Source organism: Xiphophorus couchianus, chromosome 4 (genome assembly GCF_001444195.1).
Source record: "Xiphophorus couchianus chromosome 4, X_couchianus-1.0, whole genome shotgun sequence".
Lineage (NCBI taxonomy): Eukaryota > Metazoa > Chordata > Actinopteri > Cyprinodontiformes > Poeciliidae > Xiphophorus > Xiphophorus couchianus.
The window spans coordinates 33,174,798-33,198,552 of record NC_040231.1 but is presented as its reverse complement, the minus strand read 5'-3'; the positions used below and the strand labels follow the sequence as shown (position 1 = coordinate 33,198,552).

The window sequence follows — 23,755 nt, the reverse complement described above, 5'->3', positions numbered from 1 at the left end:
TTCAGCCTCAGGATGGGTCAGATCAGAGAAGATGGTCCAGTCAAAGTCCATTTGTAAATCCAGTTGAGCATCTCTAGTAGGACTTGAAGATTTCTGTTTTCAGATGCTTTTCGTCTAACCCGATTGAGTTTCAGTCATTTTGATCTAAAGAGTGCGTAAAGCTGGTAAACAAATAACTCAAAATACTTGGAGTACAAACACGTGGTTCTGAAGTACTGAGGAATAGAAATGGGTGCTAAACCCTTCTGAAGCCAGAAGGTGGCGTCTATCAGAGCCTCACATTCAGGGAACAGCCTAGCAGCATCAGAGGAAATGGAAGCTACAGAAACTCAAGCATTGGTCGACAGTTAACCAGTGAATCTCATTCCTGTCTTCAGCTGCTCATAGTGGAGGGAAACATTTTATAAACAGAAACATTTTATAATGTTTCTGTTTATTTTCTGGTGTAAATCTTTTAATGTTTCTGCTCTTTATAAAACAACTACATGTTCTGTCCTGTGAATTGTTTAGTGAGGTGTTTTGTTTTGTGTTTACTTGTCTTATTACATTGTTCTAATTCCTGCATATTTACACTGCCAAAAATTGTGACAAAGTTGATTAATGTGAACTATCCCAGTCAAATAAATTAAATGCAAAGAAATATACAAATAAGCACAAACTTCAGTACTTTACTCCTGATTCAGAATGCCACTTCATACTGATCAATCGTGTACAAATCAAGCACAGCTTGTGGTGGTAAAGTGAAAAAGTTCATAGGGTTTGATTACTTTCACACTGTATTTTAGAAAAAAAAAGAATAAACAAAATATATAAAAACCAAGCCCTATGATCTATTCCTCCACTGTCTGAACCAACTGGAGCTCTGCCTGGTAGCCAAACCACTCAGCTGCTCTGCATCAGCTTCTGAACCCTCCTGTCAGGAGGCTGGACCTCAACTACTTGAAAAGTTCTGATGTCGCAGAAATGCGACAGAATGCAGCAAAGGTTGCAGAAAAAAACACAAAGTGAGATTTTATTTGACAAAAGAATGTGATCACAGAGAGTAGAAGAAATCTCTTTAATGAGTCAATATACAAAATGAAAACAGCACACTGCAGTGCGACACCAGAAATCTGAGAAAGAAAAAAAAATAAATCTAGCAGGTTCAGGAGCCGTTTTCATGCGGCTCATCCTCCATGTCTTCATCCTCTGCTTGGTCCCCGTTGTTTATGCTGTCTCCATAACCTTCCTCCATATGCGCCTCTGCACCATTATAGTCTTCCTCTTCTTCTTCCTCCTCCATCCCACTGGGATCTGGTTCAACAAATGAAGAGACATGAGTTTCTGTCTCATCATCACTAACAGACTTTATGTCAAACTGCTGTGATGTTGAGACCTCGTTGGGTTCATTGTGATGGAGAAATGTGAAACTTCAGGTCTTTAGTCCATTGACATCAGAATGCAGCTCCACATTCTGTCATTGATGGGTTGTGTAAACAGCTGAGTTCTTTATATTATATCATATTTGGAATAATTTGGCAGTAAATGGAAACCTTAATGTAAAAAAAAACAGAAGAAAACCTTTCCTAGCAGGTTTACTCATCAGACCGTTAACTCCTTCTAAGACTTCAGCGGTGTGTTAAGCAACAAAACCTCATTTTGAAAAGAAAAAATAATTCCATGTTGTTTGAGGGAAAGAGTCCTGGAGACCAAAGCTACTAAACCAGGACAGACTTGGTTTGTTGTCTTTGGAAGCAGATTATTTGCTCAAATTGACCTTTCAGTCACAGTGCAGGGAACAATCCTGCCTCTCCAGAACCTCCACACATCCTCCTGACCCGGCCTGTCAGTAGAAGCACACAGGACAGCAGCAGGTTGGAACCCACCTTGTCTGAGATCTCGTCCTGGGATCTGTCCGGCCTGCAGCATGCCTTTCAACCTCTCCACCTCTGCCAGCGACGTAGCGTTGGAGATGGCATTCTGAAACACACATTTACACAACCTCAGCACCATCCAACTGACAGTTCCTGGCAGAGTCAGTATTGCAGTATTTGCAAGTGGATCCAGGGCGATGATCAGCATGTTTTGGTTTGGCTCTTGGAATGCAGAGTAGGTTTAATTCAAATCATGTTATTGTCTTCATAGCAGATGAAGATCAGGACTGTAGTCTGGGCTTTTACTACTAAGTGGTTTGTTAACAGATTTTAAAACTCTATTCTGTGAGCAATAGGCAGAAAGTGTGAAGACCTCAAAACTGGACTGAAATGCTGATCCTTCTGTGCTGCAATTATTGAGTCTGCTAAAACCAAAAGTATGAACTCATTTTTCAGAGTCCTGTTGGAACACGAGTCATCTAATTTTGGAAATATGTTTTAGGTGGTCATACATCTAATTTCTGTCTTTTTCTGTCAAAGCTTTTTAAACCAACAGATAGGAGGGGGCTGGTTTTTGGTCGATGCTTGTTTGGTTCAAAGACTAAAGCTTCAGATGAATCTTTTTTTAGCTGAAGAACATTTTGACACATTAAACTGTTTTAATCTGTTCACTTTATTTAGTGAGTATTTACACCAGACTTTAATGTGCTGGTGAAAGTCTAAAGTACAATTGTGTGTCATCACCATACTTGTGATACTCTGTCTTATTATTGCACAGAATTTCAATGAAGCTTGTACATGTTGAAGAGGAAAGGATGAGGATGGATCCTTGGGAAACTCCACAGATAATTTCATTCACGTTGGAAGGTAGCTGAGCACTATGCTAGAAATACCAACCCAATTTTCTAATGAGGACATTAAACTGTCATGATCAATTGTGTCTGATGCTGCACTGGGATCTGATAAAACTACTGTTGAAATGTCATTACAATCTGGGCTGGAGTCGATGCAGATTATTAATAACACATTGAAAGGAAGCCAAAGCACAACCTGTGTTCGTCTCAAATGAATCAGAATCTCATGCTGGCTGTACAGTTGCAGTATATTTTTTAAAAAGTGAACACAAACTATGACCCTGATTACAGATATGTCTGCAGTGCTCCAAATGGGGCCTACTATAGCTAGATAATGACCCATAGTCTGTCAGTCTAGATAGTCATTACTGATAGATAATGTAGTCCTTATCAGTCCATTTATAAAAGGATGAAGGGGAAAAGTGAGAAAAACATTATCTTTGTGTGACTGGAAGGGGTCAGAGATCCCACTTGACAAACTGACCTTGATGGCCTCCACATCAGCTTGAGACGGCCCCGTCCTTCTCTTCTCTGGCTGAACAACCCCAGGAGTAAACCTGGAAGGGACACGGCTCATTTAGACAACTTTCTCCTCATCTGTGAGACTGGAACGAAATCAACTGCTGTCCTCTTCAATACATGTATTTAAATGTATAATGGTAGTTCAGGTTTGCTGAAAGGAAGCAGTTCATCAGGGATCCTGAGACGTTGCTGTCGACGCAGACTCACGTTTTTGTTCGCCTGCCCATGTCCTTGGCGAGCTGAACGCCTCGTTTGCCTCGGAACATTTTCTCTGCCTCCTGTCGTTCCTGGAACAACACAGTCAGAGGAACATGTTCATCTTTATTAACATACAAGCTATATTGTGGGTTTGCCAGACTTTACCTTGAGCTTCACTTTCTGAAAATCGAGCACACGGATCTGTGGGATTTTGTTGATGACGTAAAGCCTGTAGTGCTTCTTGTTTGTCACAGGATTCTTCAACAAGCTGCAAGCAGAGAGGACAGTGCTGCATGTCTGGAGGTGATGACCAAGAGGGGTCCAACACTCAGCCCCATTAGAGCTGAACATGTGTATGAGAGCTTTACCTGAGGAGGGTTAACGTCTTCACCGTGGCCAGCGGATCCAAGTCTCCCTGAGACGAAAAGAGAGCAGAAAGAGATCTAAGTTCTGATAGAGATGAATATGGACAAGTTTTAACTTTACTTAAATTAGGCCCCAACTTGCCCAGATGTGTGAGCAGCATCAGATCAGACTTTTAACAGGCTGTACTTCTAAACAGTAAGGAGAAGGGTAAAGGCCACTCTGACTTCAATCTCATACAGCTACCTGACCAGCTCTGAGTCCAAGCAGCTTTTCCTAATAGCTGCCTGAATGTGGCCTTTGAAGGCAGGATGGAAACAAAATAAGCATCGACTTTTTAACTTGACGCTTCCATAATGCTGGAAGAAAAGAAACCAGAACAATCCGACAACGATAATGTATTGATGAGCTCAAACTGTGATGTTCCTGAATGATCTTTCAGGAACGTTACAACTCAGGAGATCAGACCTGAAGGTTCAGTAACTGATTAGAATTGAAGGGCTCGGTTTAAATCAGTCCTGGACCACTGAGCAGCAGTTCAGTTCTGAAAATAACAAAGGCTTGAAATATTTCACTTTGTATGTTATGATTATGTATAATATGAGTTTCATTTTCTGGAATGACGGATAGGAAAATACTGTATTTTTTCAGGATGTTTTAATTTCCTGAGTACAGAATCCAAAGTGATCCTTGGATCCAAGGATCTGTGAGTCTGTCCTCTGCTCCCTCCCAGCTGAACTCCCTACGCTGCAAATGACCCAAACAGCAACGACCTTTGATCCTCCAATTTAGCCTGATAAGCTGCTGATCTACTGAGGTCTCATCTGTCTGTTCTGATGCACCAGTAAATAGGCCTTGATATCCTTTCCTAATTTTGGGAGATCGGTGATCGGCTGACACTTACATGTGAAGCTGATCTTATCCACTGATTTTATCTTTCTCAGCAAAGTTCTAAAAATCAGCCACTGTCCTCTATTGTTCTGCTGTGAGAGGTTTGACTGACAGCCAGACCCTCCAGGTCATGTCTGCAATATTTGCAATTAACAATAGTGATCCCACTGTTGCTAACTCAGAAACATTTCAGACAAAGAAGAAAAAAAAAACAGTCGGTATCAGCTAGAAATGGAACCAGCAGGTTAGGCCTTTAAAGATCATAATCTGTGATCGGCTAGAAACTGCAGCCCTAGTTCTGGTCATAATATTAATTCAACAGTCTCTCGTGTTTGCTCTGATTTTATACCCTTCATGTATTCCAAACAGCAGGAACTGGGGCTCCATGGTAACGTTACTCACCAGCTCCTGGATGCTGTTGTTGGTGAGCACCAGCTCTCTGAGATCTGGCAGAGACTGCTCCAGGTTCTCCCCGATCCGACTGGAGGAACAGCAGCAACATGAGAGACAACAGCCACATTAACACCTCACATGATGGAGGCCTGTCACAATAGCAACTTACACTGGACAGCAAGTTGTCTCACTAATTATTATGATGACAATAATGTTTTTTGAGACTATTTTCAAGTAATTCATAGATGATGACATAATAATGCACCCTGTCAAAAAACAGGAAACTTTAACTTTGTAAAGAACATTTATCACTGGAACTGGAAGACGTTTTAAATATCCAGAATTAAAACACAACAATAAATAAAACCCATCTAGTCATATGAGATTTGAACTTTTTTTTGGTCGGGATTTTCATTGCGTTTTGGCTGGAAACCTTGACCACAGCCTCGGATCACTGGCACCACCTGTCGGGTCTAACACTGACCAGGCAGGATCCAGTTTCTTCCAATCAGCATCTGATCACTTCGATCTGACATCTTACCAGATTCTGTTGTTGTTCATCAGCAACGTTTTAAGTCTTTTGAGCAAAGGGAAGCCGTCCAGTTTCCTCACTTCATTATCAGAGAAATCAATGGTATCAAACTGGTCCAGAGTCGCTCCCAGGTTCTCCAGAACCGGGATCTTATAACCTTTAGGGTAAAATACAGGAAAGGTTCAAGTTAAATATTTGAATAGTTTCTATGCAAACACGCCGGGTCCTCAGCTGCTTTTTCAATTAGCATTCAGAGCAGTTTTGGAAACTCCAGAAAGTCTCCAGCTTGTAGCTTGACTAACTTCCTACCATGCTAGCAGTTAGCAGCCTAGCTTCTCCGGGTCAGCCAGCAGAATTAAAAAGGAAACAAGTGAAGCAGCGGTTCTGAACGCCTTACAAAGCCTGGTACTGCAGTCCGCAGACACAGCTACTTCCTACCCTGGTGTTCTCCGACTGAATGAAGTCAAAAGCAACGAGGCCTGATGCCGCCGTGAGGGAGGCGCTCAGACTTACCTCGTAGGTCCAACTCTCGGTCTCTCACCGGGTTGGTGTACTGAGCAGCCTGCTCTATGAGCTCCGCAGATAACTTCACCATGTCGACAACAGAACCAGGCTTTAGGCGGAACGAGTTTTCTTCACCAAACTAATCAAAACGTGTCACACACTGCCGCCAGAACAAAGATTTCTTCTTCGTGTTTTTATTGTCTTCTTCGGAGGTAAGTAAGTGGGGGTTGGCAAACAGTCCTAAAGCGCTATTACCGCCACCTACTGGTCTGAGGTGTGTCTATATTCAGGGGCGGAGCTAGAGGGGGTCAGTGGAGCTCTGCTTAAGATGGTGTCTGGGCTTATATTCACGGGGCTCGGCCGGGCTCAGCTCAAAGAGGAAACATGGGTCCCCTTCCCATGGGCTCTCCACTTGTAGGAGGGGCCAAAAGTGTCGGGTGCCAAAGTCAGAAGCTCTGTCATCTGGGAGGGAGTCAAAGTAGAGCTGCTGCTCCTCCACATTAGTAGCAGGTGTCAGCTGAAGTGACTCTGGCATTTTGTTAGGATGGAGAGAAGAAAAACATAAACAGCATTCATACATCAACAGAAATGTGCAGCTGAGTGAGTTATTAAAAATGTGCAGAATTTGCATTTTGCATGTGTACAAAAAAAACAACTGACTATTTAGAAGAAATTAAAAAAGGTAAATAACATCTGTACTCTGAAGATCTAGAGAACAGAGCAGATAGTGAAAAATCACAGAAGCTCTGCTCCAGAGGTTCCTTCTTTTGAAAGAAAATCTGACTATAGATTATATCCAACCTTTCTCTCACATAAAACATTTTAAAGCATATGTATTAATTGTACATATGAGTCATATTCTATGAATAATAGAGTTAAAGACTGATTTAGCCTCCATCTTACTGAAATATATACTTGGAGTGTTTGCTTGGCCTGACAGCATCAGCTGGAGTTATCATGTAAAACAGATTATACTATACAACTATAAGCAAACTTGACATGAACTGAACCTGTTAAAATCTATTCCTGCACGCTACAGTTTGCACTACTGCCATCTTGTGGAGCAACTCAACACCTACACTGTCCAATCAGTCAGATTGTGTTGAGCAGGCAGGTTCTATGAAGCCAGAACACGGGAAACCTTCCACTTCCATTTTGTAATTTCAGCTCAACAGCATTTGTTCCTTCTGACAAAATAGGATTAAAAATTGTCCACTTTGATTTTAAAAATCATATTTCTTTGCTAAATTGAAACTGGTTTGTGGTATCATTTGAAGAGTTTGATAAACTTATAAAGACGAATAAAGAAAATCTACCAGAACTGGGTTTCATTGTATCTGATTCTTAGAACATTACAGAAACTAGCTATTTTTGTTATAGTATGAATTATATCAGGGGGATCTGTGAAATTGCTAGTGGATATAATAAATATTGATTAAATCAAGATATATTTGTGTTTGTATCAAAAATACAAGTGTGAATCTTGTTCTGTGCATTTGTAACTATTGCTTTGTGCACAAACAAAGTATCCTGTGCAGGTGTGAATCGTTATGTGTATTTATAAATCGCGTCCGGTGCATTTGTGAATAATGAGACTGTTTTAGCTCCATACCAAGCAGTCTCTGTTTTCAATTTAAACCAAGCGTCATCATTGAGCCTCCGCGCCAGGAGGCGGCGCCGGTAAAGAAGTAACTCTCCAAATGAAGAAGAGATTGCTGCGAAGATAAACACGTCATCGTGAATGTCCTGGATTAAGAGTAGCTAGTTTTTGGTTTTGTGTCAGTTAGTTGGGATTCCGCTAAAATGGAGCTGATATAAGGAAGTTTGCGCCGCCGCAGCAGGAAGCTTAAAACAGACTCACTGTGTGATTTGTGTCTTTAAGAACACGGTGGGGTGCGTGTGTGTGTGTGTGTGTGTGTGTGTGTGTGTGTGTGTACCGGTGGGTAAAATGGATGATGATGTGGAAATATTAGACGTCGACGATGACAACTCTCCCCGTCAGGTTCCTCTGAAGAACCAGGATCTGAGTCAGCTGAGCTTCACAGGTAACTAGCAACAACACTTCCGGTCTCGACTTCATGACGTGTAAAGTATGAAAGCGGCTAAGAAGGGCTGTTTAACAGTGTTGAGTCTTTCTACTTGAAACACACGTCAGGAAATCAGACACTAATAAGTTGAGTGGATTGTTGTTGGGAAGCACACGGCATAGTTGAAGCACTTCCTCCATGTCCCCCCGGCAGTAGGGGAGTTCCTGTCCCTGTACGGGTGGTACCTGCTGGCTGTCACCGTCACAGTGCTGCTGCTCATCCAGCATCTGAGGAAGAGGAGGACCGGCCAGAGCCGTCAGGACTCCGTCCCACACAACCTGCAAGGTCAGCATCAGCACCGTAACAACGTTCAAGTGGAGCCACTTTTCTAACAGCATTTCTTCTTCCAATTTCTTAGAATTTAACAACAAAAAATAATAATAACGGAGCCATTCTGGCTGTAAGTCACGGTGATCAACCTCAGTAATTACTATGTAATTATGTCACTAATTGCTATGCTTTTGTTTGCTAATATACAAACAAAGGGGTATTTGAAAATTCACACCTGCACAGGATACTTTGTGCACAAAGCAATAGTTACAAATGCACAGAACAAGATTCACACTTGTATTTTTGATACAAACACAAATATATCTTGATTTAATCAATCCCATCCAAAGTGGGATTGCTACTCCCATCCCACTTTGGATGGGAGTAGCTTATCAACAAATAAGTTATTTTCCCATGGATAAATAAAGTACATTCTAATTCTTAACATTTTCACAATAAAACCGCATTTTATATTAATATTGCGAAGAACTCCAACAGATATTAGCTCATTTAGCATGTATCCATGCTCTGTATGCCAAATATTTGGTGATATTTTGGTTCCATGCAGCATAAATGTTGAGGGAGGACCAGCATGTTATTGTCAGATGCTGTCCTGATTTTGTTGAGACGGAAATGAGGAGTTTCATTTTCTTCCTGTAGCTGATGTAATTGGACCTGTAGAACGGCAGCATGTTGGAACAATTCTGTATAGTTGCTTTGGTTTTAATGCACAAAGACAGAAACTATGTCTGTTTAATGTCAGCCATAGTTTCCTTTAAGCAGCTGTTGTACAAGATATTCCTCCCTTAGCTGTTTTGCTCTTTATGGAATTATGAAAGTATAAAAAGCTAATGTTAGCTGCTACTCCTTTGAATTTCACTCAAGGTTACTTCAATTTCTCTCTACTAAAAATACTTTTTAAAGCTAAATTTGGCCAACTTTCAGCCAGCTGGCCATCAGTGCAAAGCAACAGCTGGAGGGGCTGGGGGAAGTACAACATTGCTGTGACTCCAGCTCTTTATCTGGCTTGTCAGTGAAAAATATAAAGTGAATTTGTCGCAAACATGATTTTCCTTTTTTTATTCCTGAAGATGTATCTCTAGTAACAAAGAGACAGGAGGCCATGGAGGCAGCTCGGCGGAGGATGCAGGCGGAGCTGGACGCCAAAGCTGCTGCCTTTAAGGAGAAGCAGAGAGAGGTGTAGTGGGGGCTGCATGGTGGGCCACCTGAACCGGGGTAGACTTTTACTCACAGTTTTTTATCAACAGCAAGAAGAAGAGAAGAGAAGACAGAAGATCGAGGAATGGGAGAGCATGAAGCAGGGGAAGAGCTCCAAAGGACACAAGCTATCTGAGGTGAGCTGACCTTGTCTCCTCTCAGGACAGAATATTAGGCTAACGATTGAGGTCAGGAACCCTGCTTTCTGCTGTGAGAGAACAAGTGAGCAGTAAATGCTGGAATAGAACCAGCTGCATTCATGTCGCTGTGGTTTCACTGTGTGTCTGATTCCTGCAGAACACAGAGGAGGCGAGTGCAGCAGCAGCTGGGGTCAAACCAAAGACGGATAAGAAGCCGCTGCGCTCCAACGGTAAGAACCTCACCGCCTGCAGGATTCACCATCAGGCTGTGTGTGCTGCAACAACACCACAGCATGGATTATTAGGTTTAGAATATGTAAGCAAATGATGTTTAAACTGCCAAGGATTGCATTGCTACAGTATTTTGTGTTTGTGTGTGTATTTGTGTGTGTGAGCCAGTTTCTTCCCAAGCAGGAAGGAAAATGATCCATGGTAATAAAATTAATTAACAAATCATAGTTTAAAAGTGTGCCCCCTTTACTCAAATACCCTCAAAACAAGTTAGCTCAATTAAATGCAGTCAGAAGGCAGCTAATAGTAAACCATTAAATTTAATCTCAGTATGAATCCAGATGTTTTGGTTCTCTGACCTCAGAGGTTCCTTAGAGAACAGCCATCACCATGGAGACCAAGGAGCCCAGCAGCAGGTCAGGGAGGAGGTTCTGGTTCGGTTTAAAGCTGGGTTAGGTTCTACAGAAACATCCTAACAATAACAATCTTTATTGTCATTATAGAACCATGCAATAATGACAATAAAGATTGTTATTATTAACAACAATAACAATAAGCTTTAACGTCTCCCAGAGCTCAGACATATTGAGACGTGACGGTCCATCTGAACCCAGTCCAGAATCCACGCCTGAACCCGATTGAGTAGCTAGACTTTGGTGCCGAGTCTCTAGAAGCACTAAGTGTGTAGAGACAGAAGCTGCAGCTGAAGTGAAGTGAACGTTGGTTCTACTTGATAGATAAAAATACACATTTCACTCTTCTGTATCTGTAAAATAAACTCAGAATAAATTTTTTTTGTCTCTGTGTTTCAGACTACAATCCCCTGATGGGACAAGGAGGCTCCTGCACCTGGAGGCCAGGGAGGAGGGGGCCCTCAGCGGGTGGATGAGGTTAAAGGGTGGAGGTGCTCTGACCGCCTCCAGACTAACCTGCACCCTGAGTGCTGGGACCAAGCTGGCAATGAAACAGAGCTCCTGCTTTCAGATCACTGCTTAAACATCAGTACTGGAGAAGTTGGTACACCCATTTAGAAAATCACACTAGAGACTGTTGAGAAACATAACCATCAACATGATTTCACTGCACGATCAAAAATACAAATAATATTTTTGTCTTGCAGTAAAAATGTTCCAATTATCACAATTCCTTCTTCCTTTGGGTCCAAATTTTTAACATAGTACATAAGCTTTACAGCTGCAGTATATAACTTTTATAAAAAATATGTTTTTACAAATTTGCTAAAACTATCTTAGTATTGTGTAGTTTGTGACAGATTGTGTAAAGCTAGATCTCCTTCATCTCCTCCCTGAGCTATTATTACCATCTGAAGAAATGCATCACTCCAAACTAAAGACAACCAAGGAGGGTCTCAGTGCTGTCAGTCATCCTTCATGTTCTTGCTGCTAAATGTTCTTTTGGCGGAGAAACAACTTAACTGTTACAGGAAAACCCTTTATCTGCCGTCATCTGTGACCATGCTAACTAGCATGAGCATTTACAACATGCTATGCTAGCTGCAGCATAACAGAAAGCGAGGGGAAAAGGAGGGTGGGTAGTTCCACACAAAATTGTGATTGACAGCACGAATATTGTTCCTGGCTCTGATTGGTTGTTTCTAGTTTGCACTGGGAGATCAGAATAGCTCCTTTTTTCATCTGTCTCATATCATACTGTCATGAAATAGTGACAGTTTCAACAAATATTAAAACATTATTTTGTAAAAGTTACATACTGCAGCTTTAATTATTTCAGAAGGAACATTATAAAAGTGCATTTTAATGGGTGTACTAGACTTTTCCTTTCCTCAGTAGCTCTTTTGCTAAGATGACAGCAGATCATGGACTCAGCTCTTGGTGTCATTGGAAGCTTGACATGAAGCCGTTCCTTGAAATGGTCTCGAACCAGAAGGTCTGGCTGATCTGTCCCAGTCAGGGTGCTTTTTCATGGTTGTTGTGTATTTCTGGAAGATTTGAGAAAAAATCATAGCAGCAGTTGTATCTAGTAGATATTATTTACATTCTGTCTGACTGTGTGATTCTAAACAAATTAAAGTATAAGAAATCTTTGTCCAACTCCATTGATTGAAGACAGTTTGACCAGCCGGTAAACTGTTCATCTTTATCTTAACTAACATGGGGAATTGTATTTATTTTGAACTCTGATGTTAAGTTGTGTATTTGTATTCCTTTCCTTCTTTAGAATGGCCCAGTCAAAGTCATGTATAAAAGAATGCACCACTTTCCCCCTGCATGTTGGCAGTGACAAATTTGGTAAAATACAGCAACCCCCCCCCAAAAAATCAGATGCTTTTGAACTTTTTATTACAAAGAACTTTATTGACTAAAGGGGTTTAGTTTATGTAGAACAAAAACACTTTGTCTTTTTTTGACCCAAACTTCTTTTGTGTCACATCAGCACAGATGAAACTCTTAAAGAAAAAATTACCCATTACTTTAACCAGAAGACCGATTATGATGAAATGAGCAAATGTGCTTGAAGTGTTTGTCTGTTTCATATTATGAATATAAAATATGGTTAAAATTTAATATTGAGGTTTGGAGCTGTGGCCCCAGTTTGAACCACATTTAAAACTTGTGGTGAGTTTTTAAGAAGCAGAAGGAAAATCAGAAGGAGGAATGGGTCACAGTCAGGATTTGATGCAAATGTTAGTTTCCACAAAAACCGGTAGAAGTTAAGAACTTAAATAAGAAGTTAAATAATGAAAAACATCTGAAATATTTACATTTTTATTCCGTGTCATCATTGAGACATGGACTATTATCTAAAAATACAGAAGACGCGAAACAAGATTGTTTTAGTTCCCTCAATGCAAAACCAAAGCGTGATTCACAAATTTAGCCGCTAGGTGGCGCACGAGATAAGCTATGCTACTCTTTATTCTTTTGTTTTATGTCCCGACTTAAACGACGACGTAAAAATAAAAATAGATATATAAATTTTAACCTACCAATCACATTTTAATAAAAGGGTTGGCACTAAATATTAAAGCGGTAGTTTTCGGTCTTAGTTGGAACCCGCAGCACATTAACCACAGATTTAAGCAATCCTGTGGGGTTCTGCTCACATTTTAATAATCATCGACACAGTTAAAACCCCACATTAGATGTACTGCACATAACTCCGGTGGTTAAGAAGGGATTTCCGGTAAAACGTGGTACGCTGCGTCGGAACATTTCTACGGAAACGCACTTGGGTCAAACCAGTGTTAAATCCTTCGCGATCAGCGATCTGGATTGTCAGACATTCCAGCTACCGTGCGGGGGACAAACCAGACAGGATCCGCTGCTCTGAGCTGCAATGCAAGCCGCTACCTGCGTCGCTCGGCGGTGATTCCCCTGCGGTGGACGGTGGAGGGCTGCTGGCTGGTCGGGGCGGGCAGGGCAGCGGCGGGGCTCGGAGCTTCAGGTAGCGGCTTCGAGGAGTCTGCTGCGATGCTACGTGGGCATCTGGAAGAAAAGCGCTTTTCTGCTCCTAGACTGTGTGTGTGAGCCACTGGAACCCCACCGAGCCGCTTTTAGCTGCCGTCTTTTACTGCCTGGGTTTTATTTCCTAGACATTTTTCTTCGAGAACCGCTGTTTTAGAACCAGACAGCATTTTCCGACGAGCTGGTTAAGTTTTTGGGGGAATGGCAGGTCGAAGCCGAAGAGCATGGTTTAGTGTTCTGCTGGGACTGGTGGTCGGCTTCACGCTGGCTTCCAGGCTCATCTTACCCAAGGCGACCGAGCTGAAAAGAGCCGGGCAGAAGCGCAAAGTCAATACCGCCGCCTGCGGGCTCCACGCGGGGCTCAGGAACGAACACGGAGGAGTCCTGTGGGCACCGCAGGCGGACGGCTCCCCCACGACCGTGAAGCCGGATTCCAGCTCCAAGAGTTTCCTATTCGTGGGTGTGATGACGGCTCAGAAGTACCTGAACAGCCGGGCCGTGGCAGCACACAGGTACGGAGAGGGCTGATGAGCCAGCACTCTGGCTGGCTGACAGGCTTAAACAGAGGATGACGATGGTTCACATGCTGGTCATTCTTATTCTTAAGCTTACATGGAATATTTACACTTTTTCCAAACAGGAGCGACCCTAGGTTGTAGGGACCCCAAACCATTAGACTTAGTGGACCCCCTCTGGTTAAACACACCACTTAAAGCACCATCATGTTCGCTATATTTTAGTTATTTATTTTGGTCATTTGTCATAAAAAAGAATAAATCCAAGCATTGAAATCAAACTCAAAAGTTGTTAAACCAGCAATTTCTCACCAGAATCTAAACACTGACAGAATAAAGAAAATCAAAATTATTATTATTTTTCTTTTTCACAATTTGTAGAGCAGTGGTCTCACACTCCAGTTCTTCAGGGTCGGTATCTGGAGTTCTGTCTGCTCACACCTGGCTCCAATATCAGCTCATTAGCAGAGCTCTGTAGCTCCTGACATCGTGCTGGTGAGGCAGTTTTACCATTTAATTCCAGTGTGTTGAACAAGAGACAGTCTAAAAGTTGTATTCTGGTTCTCCAGGAAAGCAGTTTGAGATCACTCAACTGGTGGAGTCTCCATCTCTAGCAAGGTTCATGACTGCTGAGGCACTGACTCCTCCTGTCTGGAGTTGGACGTTCAAATGTGTAATCTAAAATAGATGCTTATATATTTTGATTTTAACCAAATTAAATAAGAACTCTGAATTATACTGAATTATACTTTAATCAATTCTCAATATGGATCATTTTCTGTTGTTTAATTGGTCATCCAAGAAACTACTAATCCTGAAGCCTTCCAGCTGATTTCACGAGTTGTTACTGGAACACAATGCTCTGTTTTCTTAATCATTTTTATTCCTCTTTTTACATAAAGTAAATTAGATGGGATTGTTTTGTATCTGTTAACTCAAACTCCTGATTCTATGGAACTACAGGCATTTGACACAATGTGCAGAAGGAACTTATATTTCTGATGATTTCATGTCATATTGCAACATAAACTCAACAGCATTTTTGCTGTTGCATAATTTGCATATGGTTTCTTGTGCAATTTCAACTCAGTTATCAGTGGCTGATTGTCAGTTAGTGTTGCTGGGTTGTACTAGAATAAAGCAGCTGATAAACTCCACAGCATCACTGTAGAAAAGAATGTGAAGGACTTGATGATCTCAGCTGACAGAATTCTCTGCAACATCCTCAAAAGCAAGTGGTGCTTTTTATTTGCTAAAAACTAGTTTTATTGTCGAGATGAAATATTTAGCTTTTTGAAACAGAGGTGCACAGATGGCTGAACAGAGGAGGGGATGATTAAATAAGATGGGTAATAATAAAATGGATCCACCATTTGCTGGCTTGCAGAACATTTCAAATCATTCATGGGTTATTAATAATGTTTGGTTGTTAAAGGTCCACTGTTATGCTTCCTTGAACAAGCTGGAATAGATCAGTGGACTGTAGAAAACATGTTCATTACATTCAATACACAGAATTATTCTCAGATATTGAGAATGCGCTGGTTTAGCACTACCTCACGATTATGCAAATGAGCTGCTGCTGGCCACGCCCTCCCAACTCAGCGTTTACGTCATCGCCTCAGGCCCAAAAGCTCAAAAATTCAGCACAAAAAACTTTGTTTTTCCCACAATTACAACCTATATGAATATACTTTTGCGAGGTTAGAGGACAAGCACTTCTCTCAACATTTGAAAAACAATGTTAGCTTATGCTAACTGACAAATAATGTTCATGCTGAACAACAATACAAAACACACAACACATCAATATGTACTTCCATCACCAAGTCTTTTGGTAAATTGTGTCATGTTCTGTTGGTAGTTTTGATAAGACTCCTGCTAGGTAACAATTTGTGACACAACAGTTTAGAGGTTTTTGAAACTGGCTGTTTTGGAAACAACAGCAGGACTTATTCCCGTCTATGGGGTGTTTATTTAATTTTTATTTTTTTCTGCTCTTGGACTGTTTCTAGAAGCAGGAGATACCAAAATGGAAGTACAGAAACATGCAAAAAGTGATTTTTTTGCATAATAGTGGCCCCTTAAGACCTTAACTGTTTTTCCAATGTCTTCTTGCACAAAGCATTATGGCCCAGAACACATCGACTCACTCTCTCTACCAGCTCACATGCCGGGCTCCATTTAAACTCGAATGTTGGAATTTTTAAGATCTGAGTTGGAAATTCTTCCTAAAAATGGGATGATATTTATAGGAAGGCTGGGAGTTGACAAGAAAGCAACAATGAGCTTAGAACCAGGTCTGTAACTAAATGATATTAAATTATTCTGTTGATTTATCTGGTGATCAATCAATAAATCAGATTTTAAAAAATTGGCACATTCTGCAGCTTTTTCATTTAACCACTTAAGACTTTTCAATACACTGTTATAAATACATTAAAAGATGCAAATAGACAAATTTAGACCCTTTTTAAATGGAGCAAACCTTTTTTTTCCTAAAAAGCAGCAACAGCATTCCTTTAGTGAACATCTGATCATTTGTAGGGAGCACCTTCAGCTAAAAACATCCTTCTAACTTCAACATCAGTCCTTGCTGCTGGACTGAACATCAGTATAGTGTGGCTGATCTGCTGAGTGTTTTTTGGATTAACAGATTAATAATTGGATAGCAAAATGTGCTTTTTTTAGCAGAATGTGAACCAAGTGAAGCTGAAACTCCAACTTGAAGTGTTCTGCTCTGGGTGAAACATATTTTTCAACTTAAATACAAAAAGTATATTTTGTACAGTTTTGGATTAATTACTGCTGTTCTTTTAGCAAATGCCCCTTTATTGAGTCTGTGTGCACCAGTTGATGATTAATCGATTTACTAAATACTAAATTAGTTGATGATTTTTTTCAATAACTGACTTATCGAGATACATTTTTTCAGCCCTACTCAGGTCCAGAGATGAAGCTTTTACTTAAACCTCTAATGGTTTGTAGTGTGTGTGTAATGAAACATACACCACTGTACATCTGTTATGACCATGTTTATTGTTTGTTACATGTGTTTATTAGAAGTGAACTGAATTCCCAGTCATTGTTCAGTTTGCATATTTAATGCAGTGAGGTTGTTGGAGGACCATGGAAGCCCTCATTGGTAAAATGTGAATGAGGATGAGTCGTCTTTGTTGGTCTCCTTTGTGTTGCTGGTGGGAGTTTGGTCTCTGCCATTCAGATGGATGTGAGTTTTCTTTGCTGCAGAGTCACCAGAACTAGACTGATCTACTGCTGTGGACAAACCAGAGTTATAGAAAGTGAAGAGTGTGAGCTACAGTTTGTCTCACAGGAACAAAAGCAGTTCCTGATTCCAGCTTCTGAACTCTATCTGATATGTGAATGCCTGCAGCACCTGGCTGCTTGATAAAGAATTAATAGGCTAATTAAAGTTTGATAAAAAGGAGGACAGTCGGTCACCACATCTCAACTGAATGAGAACTGAATGAACCTGCTGGTGAAATGTGGATAGCATGAGCCTGTAGATGAACTCTTTCTCTCCTGGAGAGGCAAGACTTTAGAATAGGGGTCTCCAGCTCTGGCCTTCAGAGGCTCGTCCTGCTCATTTTTGCCCACCCTTTGAAAAACCTCTGTTTATTCCATTCTAACTGAAACAGAAGGAGTTTGGAGTGATTGAACTTCAGATGGTGAGAAAAAAGGAGGATGTGTTTTTTTGTGGAACATACAGAGGGACGATCCAGAGTCATCGCAGAGTAGAGTTCAACTAGTTTCCACAGTTGAAACTACTTTAAACTAGCTTGTAGTTGAAACTAGAGATCAGGCCTGAAATCTGACCTGAACATTTAGAGCCACATAAATATTGTTACAAAATCGGCCTTCTATCACCTGAAGAACATTTCTAGGATTAAAGGACTAATGTCCCAGCAAGCTCTAGAGAAACTCATCCATGTGTTTATCTTTAGTCACATTGATTACTGAAACAATGTCTTCATATGTCTGTCTAAAAAAACACTAAAACCAGAAAGATGGAAAACATCACCCAGTTCTACAAGTCCTTCACTGAGAGAATAGATTTTAAAATACGGTTAGTTTATAAATCACAGAACGGTTTATCACCACAATACAATAAAGATCTGCTGTTGTATCAACCTTCCAGACCTGCCTGGTCTGGTCTTTTATGATGAAGACTTTATGATGTTTTTATGACGTAAAGGAATTTAAATTGCCTTGTTGCTGAAATGTGCTATGCAACTGAACTTGAAGGTTCTAGGTAACCATTGAAGTTTACATATAACCTTCATTTGTTATGTGTAAACTTCTAGTTTCAGCTGTAGACTATGTCACCCCCACATGAAGCCAAACATCTTAATGTTAGCTCTTGCTCTCTGAGCTCTGTCTCACTTTGTGTCTGTGTTTGTCATTGTTTCCAGAACTTGGGCCCAGACCATCCCAGGTAGGGTGGAGTTCTTCTCCAGCGAGGGCTCTGACACTTCTATCCCCATCCCGATTGTGGCTTTGAGGAATGTGGACGATTCCTACCCACCTCAGAAGAAGTCCTTTATGATGCTAAAGTACATGCACGACCACTACCTGGACAAGTACGAGTGGTTCATGAGGGCCGACGACGACGTGTACATCAAGAGCGAGCGGCTGGAGAGCTTTCTGCGGAGCCTCAACAGCAGTGAGGCCATCTTCCTGGGCCAGACCGGGATGGGAGCCCGGGATGAGCTCGGAAAGCTGGCTCTAGAACCTGGAGAGAACTTCTGCATGGGAGGTCCGGGTGTCATCATGAGCCGTGAGGTTTTGAGGAGGATGGTGCCACACATCCGTGAATGCTTGCAGGAGATGTACACCACCCATGAGGATGTGGAGGTGGGCCGGTGTGTGAGGAGGTTCGCCAAAGTCCAGTGTGTTTGGTCCTATGAGGTAGGAATACTTTTACTTCCCTTACTTCCAGTAGGGTTTTTTTATAGAGCCTTTTCTCCTGTTACTCATCTTTTGCTTTTGGACGGTTCTTCTGTTAGTCCAGCTCAGCCCTACTCTGTACTGAAAGGTTTGAGCTTTTCACATGATGATGTTAGAATTGTGTAGCTGCAGATTCATCCTTTGCTACTAATGATCAAGTGTTCAACGAAAGGAATTCTTTACTGAGTTTCAGGCAAAAATGTTAATTTTGTTAGTTAAAAATGGGATTAAATTATTTGTTTATTTGCATCTTTTAATACATTTCTAATGTTGCAGAAATAGATGTAAGTGGTTAAATAAAAAATCTTCTGAATGTGTCCATATTTTATCTGAGTAATCATCAGAATAATGGATTATTAATATAATTGTTCATCTTTCTTATAGACCTAGGTTGGTTTGGAGACCTTTTTTTACTTGAATAAAATCATCATTTTAAGACGTAACCTGGCTTCTCTTTGTCTGAAATTAAAACTGAATTGATCTCAAACATTTAGGAGTGATGATAGAAAAAGTGAAGGAGGTGAATACTTCTTCCTAGGGCTGTAACTCTGTCCTGGAGGATCTGGAGGTTTTGTATCTCGGATGTTGGACCTTTTAACTCAACTGCTCATCCCTCACTGTTCACTCTCTCCATCCTTATCTTCTAAGCTAATATTTACAGTTGTTCATTTCCAGTGAAGTAGTTTAGTTTGCAAAAACTATTAATGGCCTGACACATGAGCTAATGACTGGGGAACAGAGCTGCAGTGTGTGAGTGATGACTGCTCTCCAGGAAAAACTCAGTTTCTGCCACGCTGCAGCACCACTGCTTAGCCCCTGCTGCTTTCACGTCATTAACAGTATTTACCATTTTGTTTCCATGGAGATAATGCTGACATTACAACACAGGGTCTTGGAGCTCTGCCATAAGTACTCAGTTGAGGCTCAGCACACGTCATCTGCCTGACATCAGAAATTGTTGTGGAAACTTGACTCCCTGCTGAACATCACCCGAGCATCCAGAGAGGAAGTTCACACCAGAGGCTGGGGACGCTCTGCTGGGAACCAATCAAAACCTTTCACTCACACTTCTGGGCTAAAGCTGCAGGAAGCCTCTTTTATACATAATATGTTTTAAAAATGTTTATTTTATTTTATTTTTTTACATATTTGTTAAAATATGTAAAAAATACATATTTTTGCTCTCATTTCATAAAACAAATAATTTGTGATAAAAATCCAGTTCCTCTGCCTTCTCCCAGTTCTCCTATTGCAGTCTGCAGAAATACACCGCTCGCTCAGAAACAACTAATCAGAGGCAGGAGGTGGGGCTTAGCGCTCCTCATGTCCTCCACCTTTCTCTCTGATAAGCTGCAGCTGTTTTACAACAACACAGGCAGGCTAGTTGGCATAGCCACCGACATGGCGGACACACTGATGAGTGATGCCTCGACACGCTCTTATCTCTGGGTTCATCCTGCTGATGCCATCCCTTGCTCTCCTCGCCTCTGTCTCCGTGGGAGACCAAAGTCTCAGCTTTCATTTCTCATATTGATGATGAATTTTCTCATGAACTGAGTCTAAAAATCCTGACTAACTTTTTCTCCTTGGTTAAGCACCCAGGCACTTTGTAAATAATTACTGTCGTGTATCAGAGGAGTGGGCTGCAGATGAGACTGTTAGCTCTAGTTACCTCAAAAGAGAAATTAAATGTCACAATCCATATCATACATGTATCTTCAAAGACTTCTGAATGGTGATGCCATGGGGACGAGGTTCCAGTACCAGTCAGTGTAGCAGTGAATCTGAAGCCTATGCTGAAAAGTGTAGCTGTAGAGAGAGACTTTGCTGGCAGGAAGAGAGGAGCTCCTCTCATCTCTGTGGTTTTCACATGCTTGTCTAAGTGAGATTTTCTTAGGTTTGTTGTTACAAATATAATGAAGGGAAGATGCAGTTTAATTTCTACAGGTTTTTAGCATACACTACTAGGGCTGCAGCTAACGATCATTTTAGTAAACAATTATTCTGAAGATTAATTGGGTAAAAAAATGTAGCAGATTCTTTATTATAGAGTGTTAGAAATACATTTAAAAATGCAAATAAATATTTACTTCCTAGAAGTCACTAACAGCATTTCTTTAGTGAACTCTTTATCATTTGTAGCAAAGCATCTGCAGCTGAACAATCCTTCTAACACCAACATGAAAAACTCAGGCCTTTCTGCTGGACTGAACATCAGTACAGAGCAGGGATGATCTGGTGACTACCTTGGTATTCCATTTAATAATGGAATAAATAGCAATAGGTGCTCAGTAAAACTTTCTTTTACAGAATCTGAACCAGATGATACTAAAAAAGCCATTTGAATTCTGGGTAGAACATATTTACAGATACATATTTGTAAATATTTTTGTACAGTTTTGGCTTAATTGCCTCGATGTGTTGATCTTTCAGCAAATTACCTTTTTTTGAGTTAGCATACTATAGTTGGCGATTAATAAATTAGTTGACAATTATTTCAACAATCAATCAATCACAATTAATCAAATTAATTGACTAGAAGTTCCATGCTTGTTTTTTGTATATGAATTATATCCTCACTCTGCTCTGCCTTCAGCACGTCATTTAGATGGTATCTATGATCAAATATCAGGATATGAGTTATTAAAGGTCTAAATTATTGAGATAGAAGGTTTTAGAGTTTAGCATCATTTCCTCCCATTGGTGTGGGAGGATCAGGGTTAGACCGACGTCTCTCTCCACATTCCTGCTGGGAGAGCTCATTCCTATCAGGAAATCTCCAGCTATGAAGCTTATTGTCTGGGAATCAGTGACTGAAGCCTCCGCAGCAGATCATCAGCACACCCTCCTCATCGTCTCCAGTGTTCATGTGTGGAAATGACTTCAGGGATTTCAGCATACGGTGCAGGAACTGTTTCCACCCAAGATGTTGAAGGCCGGTGTGTGTTTGCTCCCCTAAAATCCCAACTGGTGACAGTTTCTGCGATTGTCGGAGAACAGCTGTGCTACTTCGCTGCGGCTGGGAAAACATGCTGCCATGGCCGCTGAATCCACCCCAGACTTTCCAGGAAGACCAAAGCCTGAAGGTTGAGCAGCAGTGGAGGTTGTAGAGGCCTTTCAGAGAGCTCAGTATGTGGTCAGCCTCGGCTATTTTCAGACATCCTGTGGCAACCACGTCCAAAACCCGTGTCCTGTCACTTTACGGCTGTGAAACGGCTCGCCAATGAATGTTTCTGCTCACAGTTCAAAAATAAACAGAACGTGGAGGCGAGAGTGGTGAATTAGTGGGAATTATAGCTCTGCAGCATGAAGAACAGACAGCTTGTGTCTCTGCTAGCAGGTCACTTAGATACAGAATGTGCAGAATGCTCATTTTTTCCTCCTTCTTGACTTGAACTGGAAAAGGAAATGTTGGTTTGCCTCCCGACTCTGTCTGGGATGATTCAGCAGAGAGACCTGAGGGCTTGGAGCAGCAACTGATACATGCACATCTCAATACTTTGGGATATCACTGAAAAAGTACCCACGTAGATGGCATCTACGATCAAATATCAGAATATGAGTTATTAAAGGTCTGAATTATTGAGATAGAAGGTTTTAGAATTTAGCATCATTTCCTCCCATTGGTGTGGGAGGATCAGAGTTAGATACAAACTTCATAAGTACACAAACTTATGAAGTTTGTATACTAAACAGATCCAGGACACAGGGCTGTATATGTCAAGATTTTATTTCTGTTCATGTAGGGTGCCTTCACACCAGTCCTACTGTATATGGTCCGCTTTAATCAAACGGTCTAGAAAGTCCGGTTTGGGAAGGAGTGAATGTAAGTCAAACTCTGATGCCGATCATAAAAGCTAACTCAGGTTCACCTACAAACTCCAGTCTGGGTTTGGTTGAAGTGAACTCTGGTTTGGTTCAAATGCAGTGTGAATGAAAGCAGACCAGACACCGCTCTAAAAACAGAAATCAGACTTGAGTGCAGGGCATTCTGGGTAAATATAACCAAAAAGAAACACACAAGTGTAATGATAGCAGGAAAAATGGATCATGGTCTTTTACCAAAGATAAAAGCGAAATTCTACAACCGCTACGAGCTGACGTCACTACAATTGGTTTTGTGAAGAAAGTTGTGTTCAGTGTCTTCTTCAGTGGTTGTTTCTTTCAGTGGTTCTTGTTGCAGCGCCACCACAGGCAAAAGGCGGAACAGGTTGCTCAAAAGGTTTGGTTGATTTGACTTGGTGCAATGTGAAAGAGAACCACAGCAGCTGGAAAATACTTTTACCCCAATCGAACCAAGTTTACCAAACTGTCAGGTGTTAAAACACCTTTAGATATAAATAGAATTTATAACAAGAAATGTTTTTTCCTACACAATGTGGGCTTACTGACGAGCTTTTCCATCTACTGTAGAGTATCTGAACTTGGTCTGGGATCCTTTGACAAAGCTTCTCTTTTAAAATGCTTGGATACACCAGTCTATAACCAGAACTATCTTGTTTTATCAGTGACCTCTGTTGCTCATCCTCCTTGTTGAGGGTGTCAGTGATCGTTCACTGGAGAACTGTAGACCATCACAGTCAGCTGGCTTCCCCGTCAGTGGTATAGATCATAAATGAATCAAACTTTATTCTATTACCTATCATTTTTATTGGCTCTCTATGATCATGGCACACATGACATTAACAGTGCTTTAATGTGGCCTCCACACTCTTTGCACTTTAATATCCAGAGGGGTGGAGGGTAAGGGAGGGTTAACAATAGCCTTTT

General features: G+C 41.1%; 3 protein-coding genes across 3 annotated transcripts in view; 2 read left to right on the top strand and 1 right to left on the bottom strand.

The window, feature by feature from the left end:
- Positions 1 to 1,040: 1,040 nt before the first annotated feature.
- Positions 1,041 to 6,590, bottom strand: snrpa1 (small nuclear ribonucleoprotein polypeptide A'). Its single transcript, XM_028015024.1, has 9 exons — positions 6,120 to 6,590; positions 5,616 to 5,763; positions 5,084 to 5,162; positions 3,796 to 3,842; positions 3,593 to 3,695; positions 3,437 to 3,516; positions 3,192 to 3,264; positions 1,866 to 1,959; positions 1,041 to 1,293 (listed from the first exon to the last, which is right to left on the bottom strand). Exons 1-9 carry the CDS (start codon positions 6,199 to 6,201, stop codon positions 1,145 to 1,147), a joined length of 855 nt encoding a protein of 284 aa, XP_027870825.1. The 5' UTR covers positions 6,202 to 6,590; the 3' UTR covers positions 1,041 to 1,144.
- Positions 6,591 to 7,783: 1,193 nt separating this feature from the next.
- Positions 7,784 to 12,122, top strand: selenos (selenoprotein S). Its single transcript, XM_028015025.1, has 6 exons — positions 7,784 to 8,155; positions 8,351 to 8,482; positions 9,559 to 9,665; positions 9,736 to 9,822; positions 9,983 to 10,055; positions 10,869 to 12,122. The coding sequence occupies exons 1-6, from the start codon at positions 8,059 to 8,061 to the stop codon at positions 10,943 to 10,945; spliced, it is 573 nt and encodes a 190-aa protein (XP_027870826.1). The 5' UTR covers positions 7,784 to 8,058; the 3' UTR covers positions 10,946 to 12,122.
- Positions 12,123 to 12,584: 462 nt separating this feature from the next.
- chsy1 (chondroitin sulfate synthase 1) overlaps positions 12,585 to 23,755 on the top strand; it is a 31,880-nt gene continuing 20,709 nt past the window's right edge. The window contains exons 1-2 of the mRNA XM_028015022.1: positions 12,585 to 14,014; positions 18,451 to 18,946. Of these exons, the coding sequence (XP_027870823.1) occupies positions 13,704 to 14,014; positions 18,451 to 18,946 (807 nt within the window). The 5' untranslated portion in view covers positions 12,585 to 13,703. The remainder of the gene's footprint in view (positions 14,015 to 18,450; positions 18,947 to 23,755) is intronic.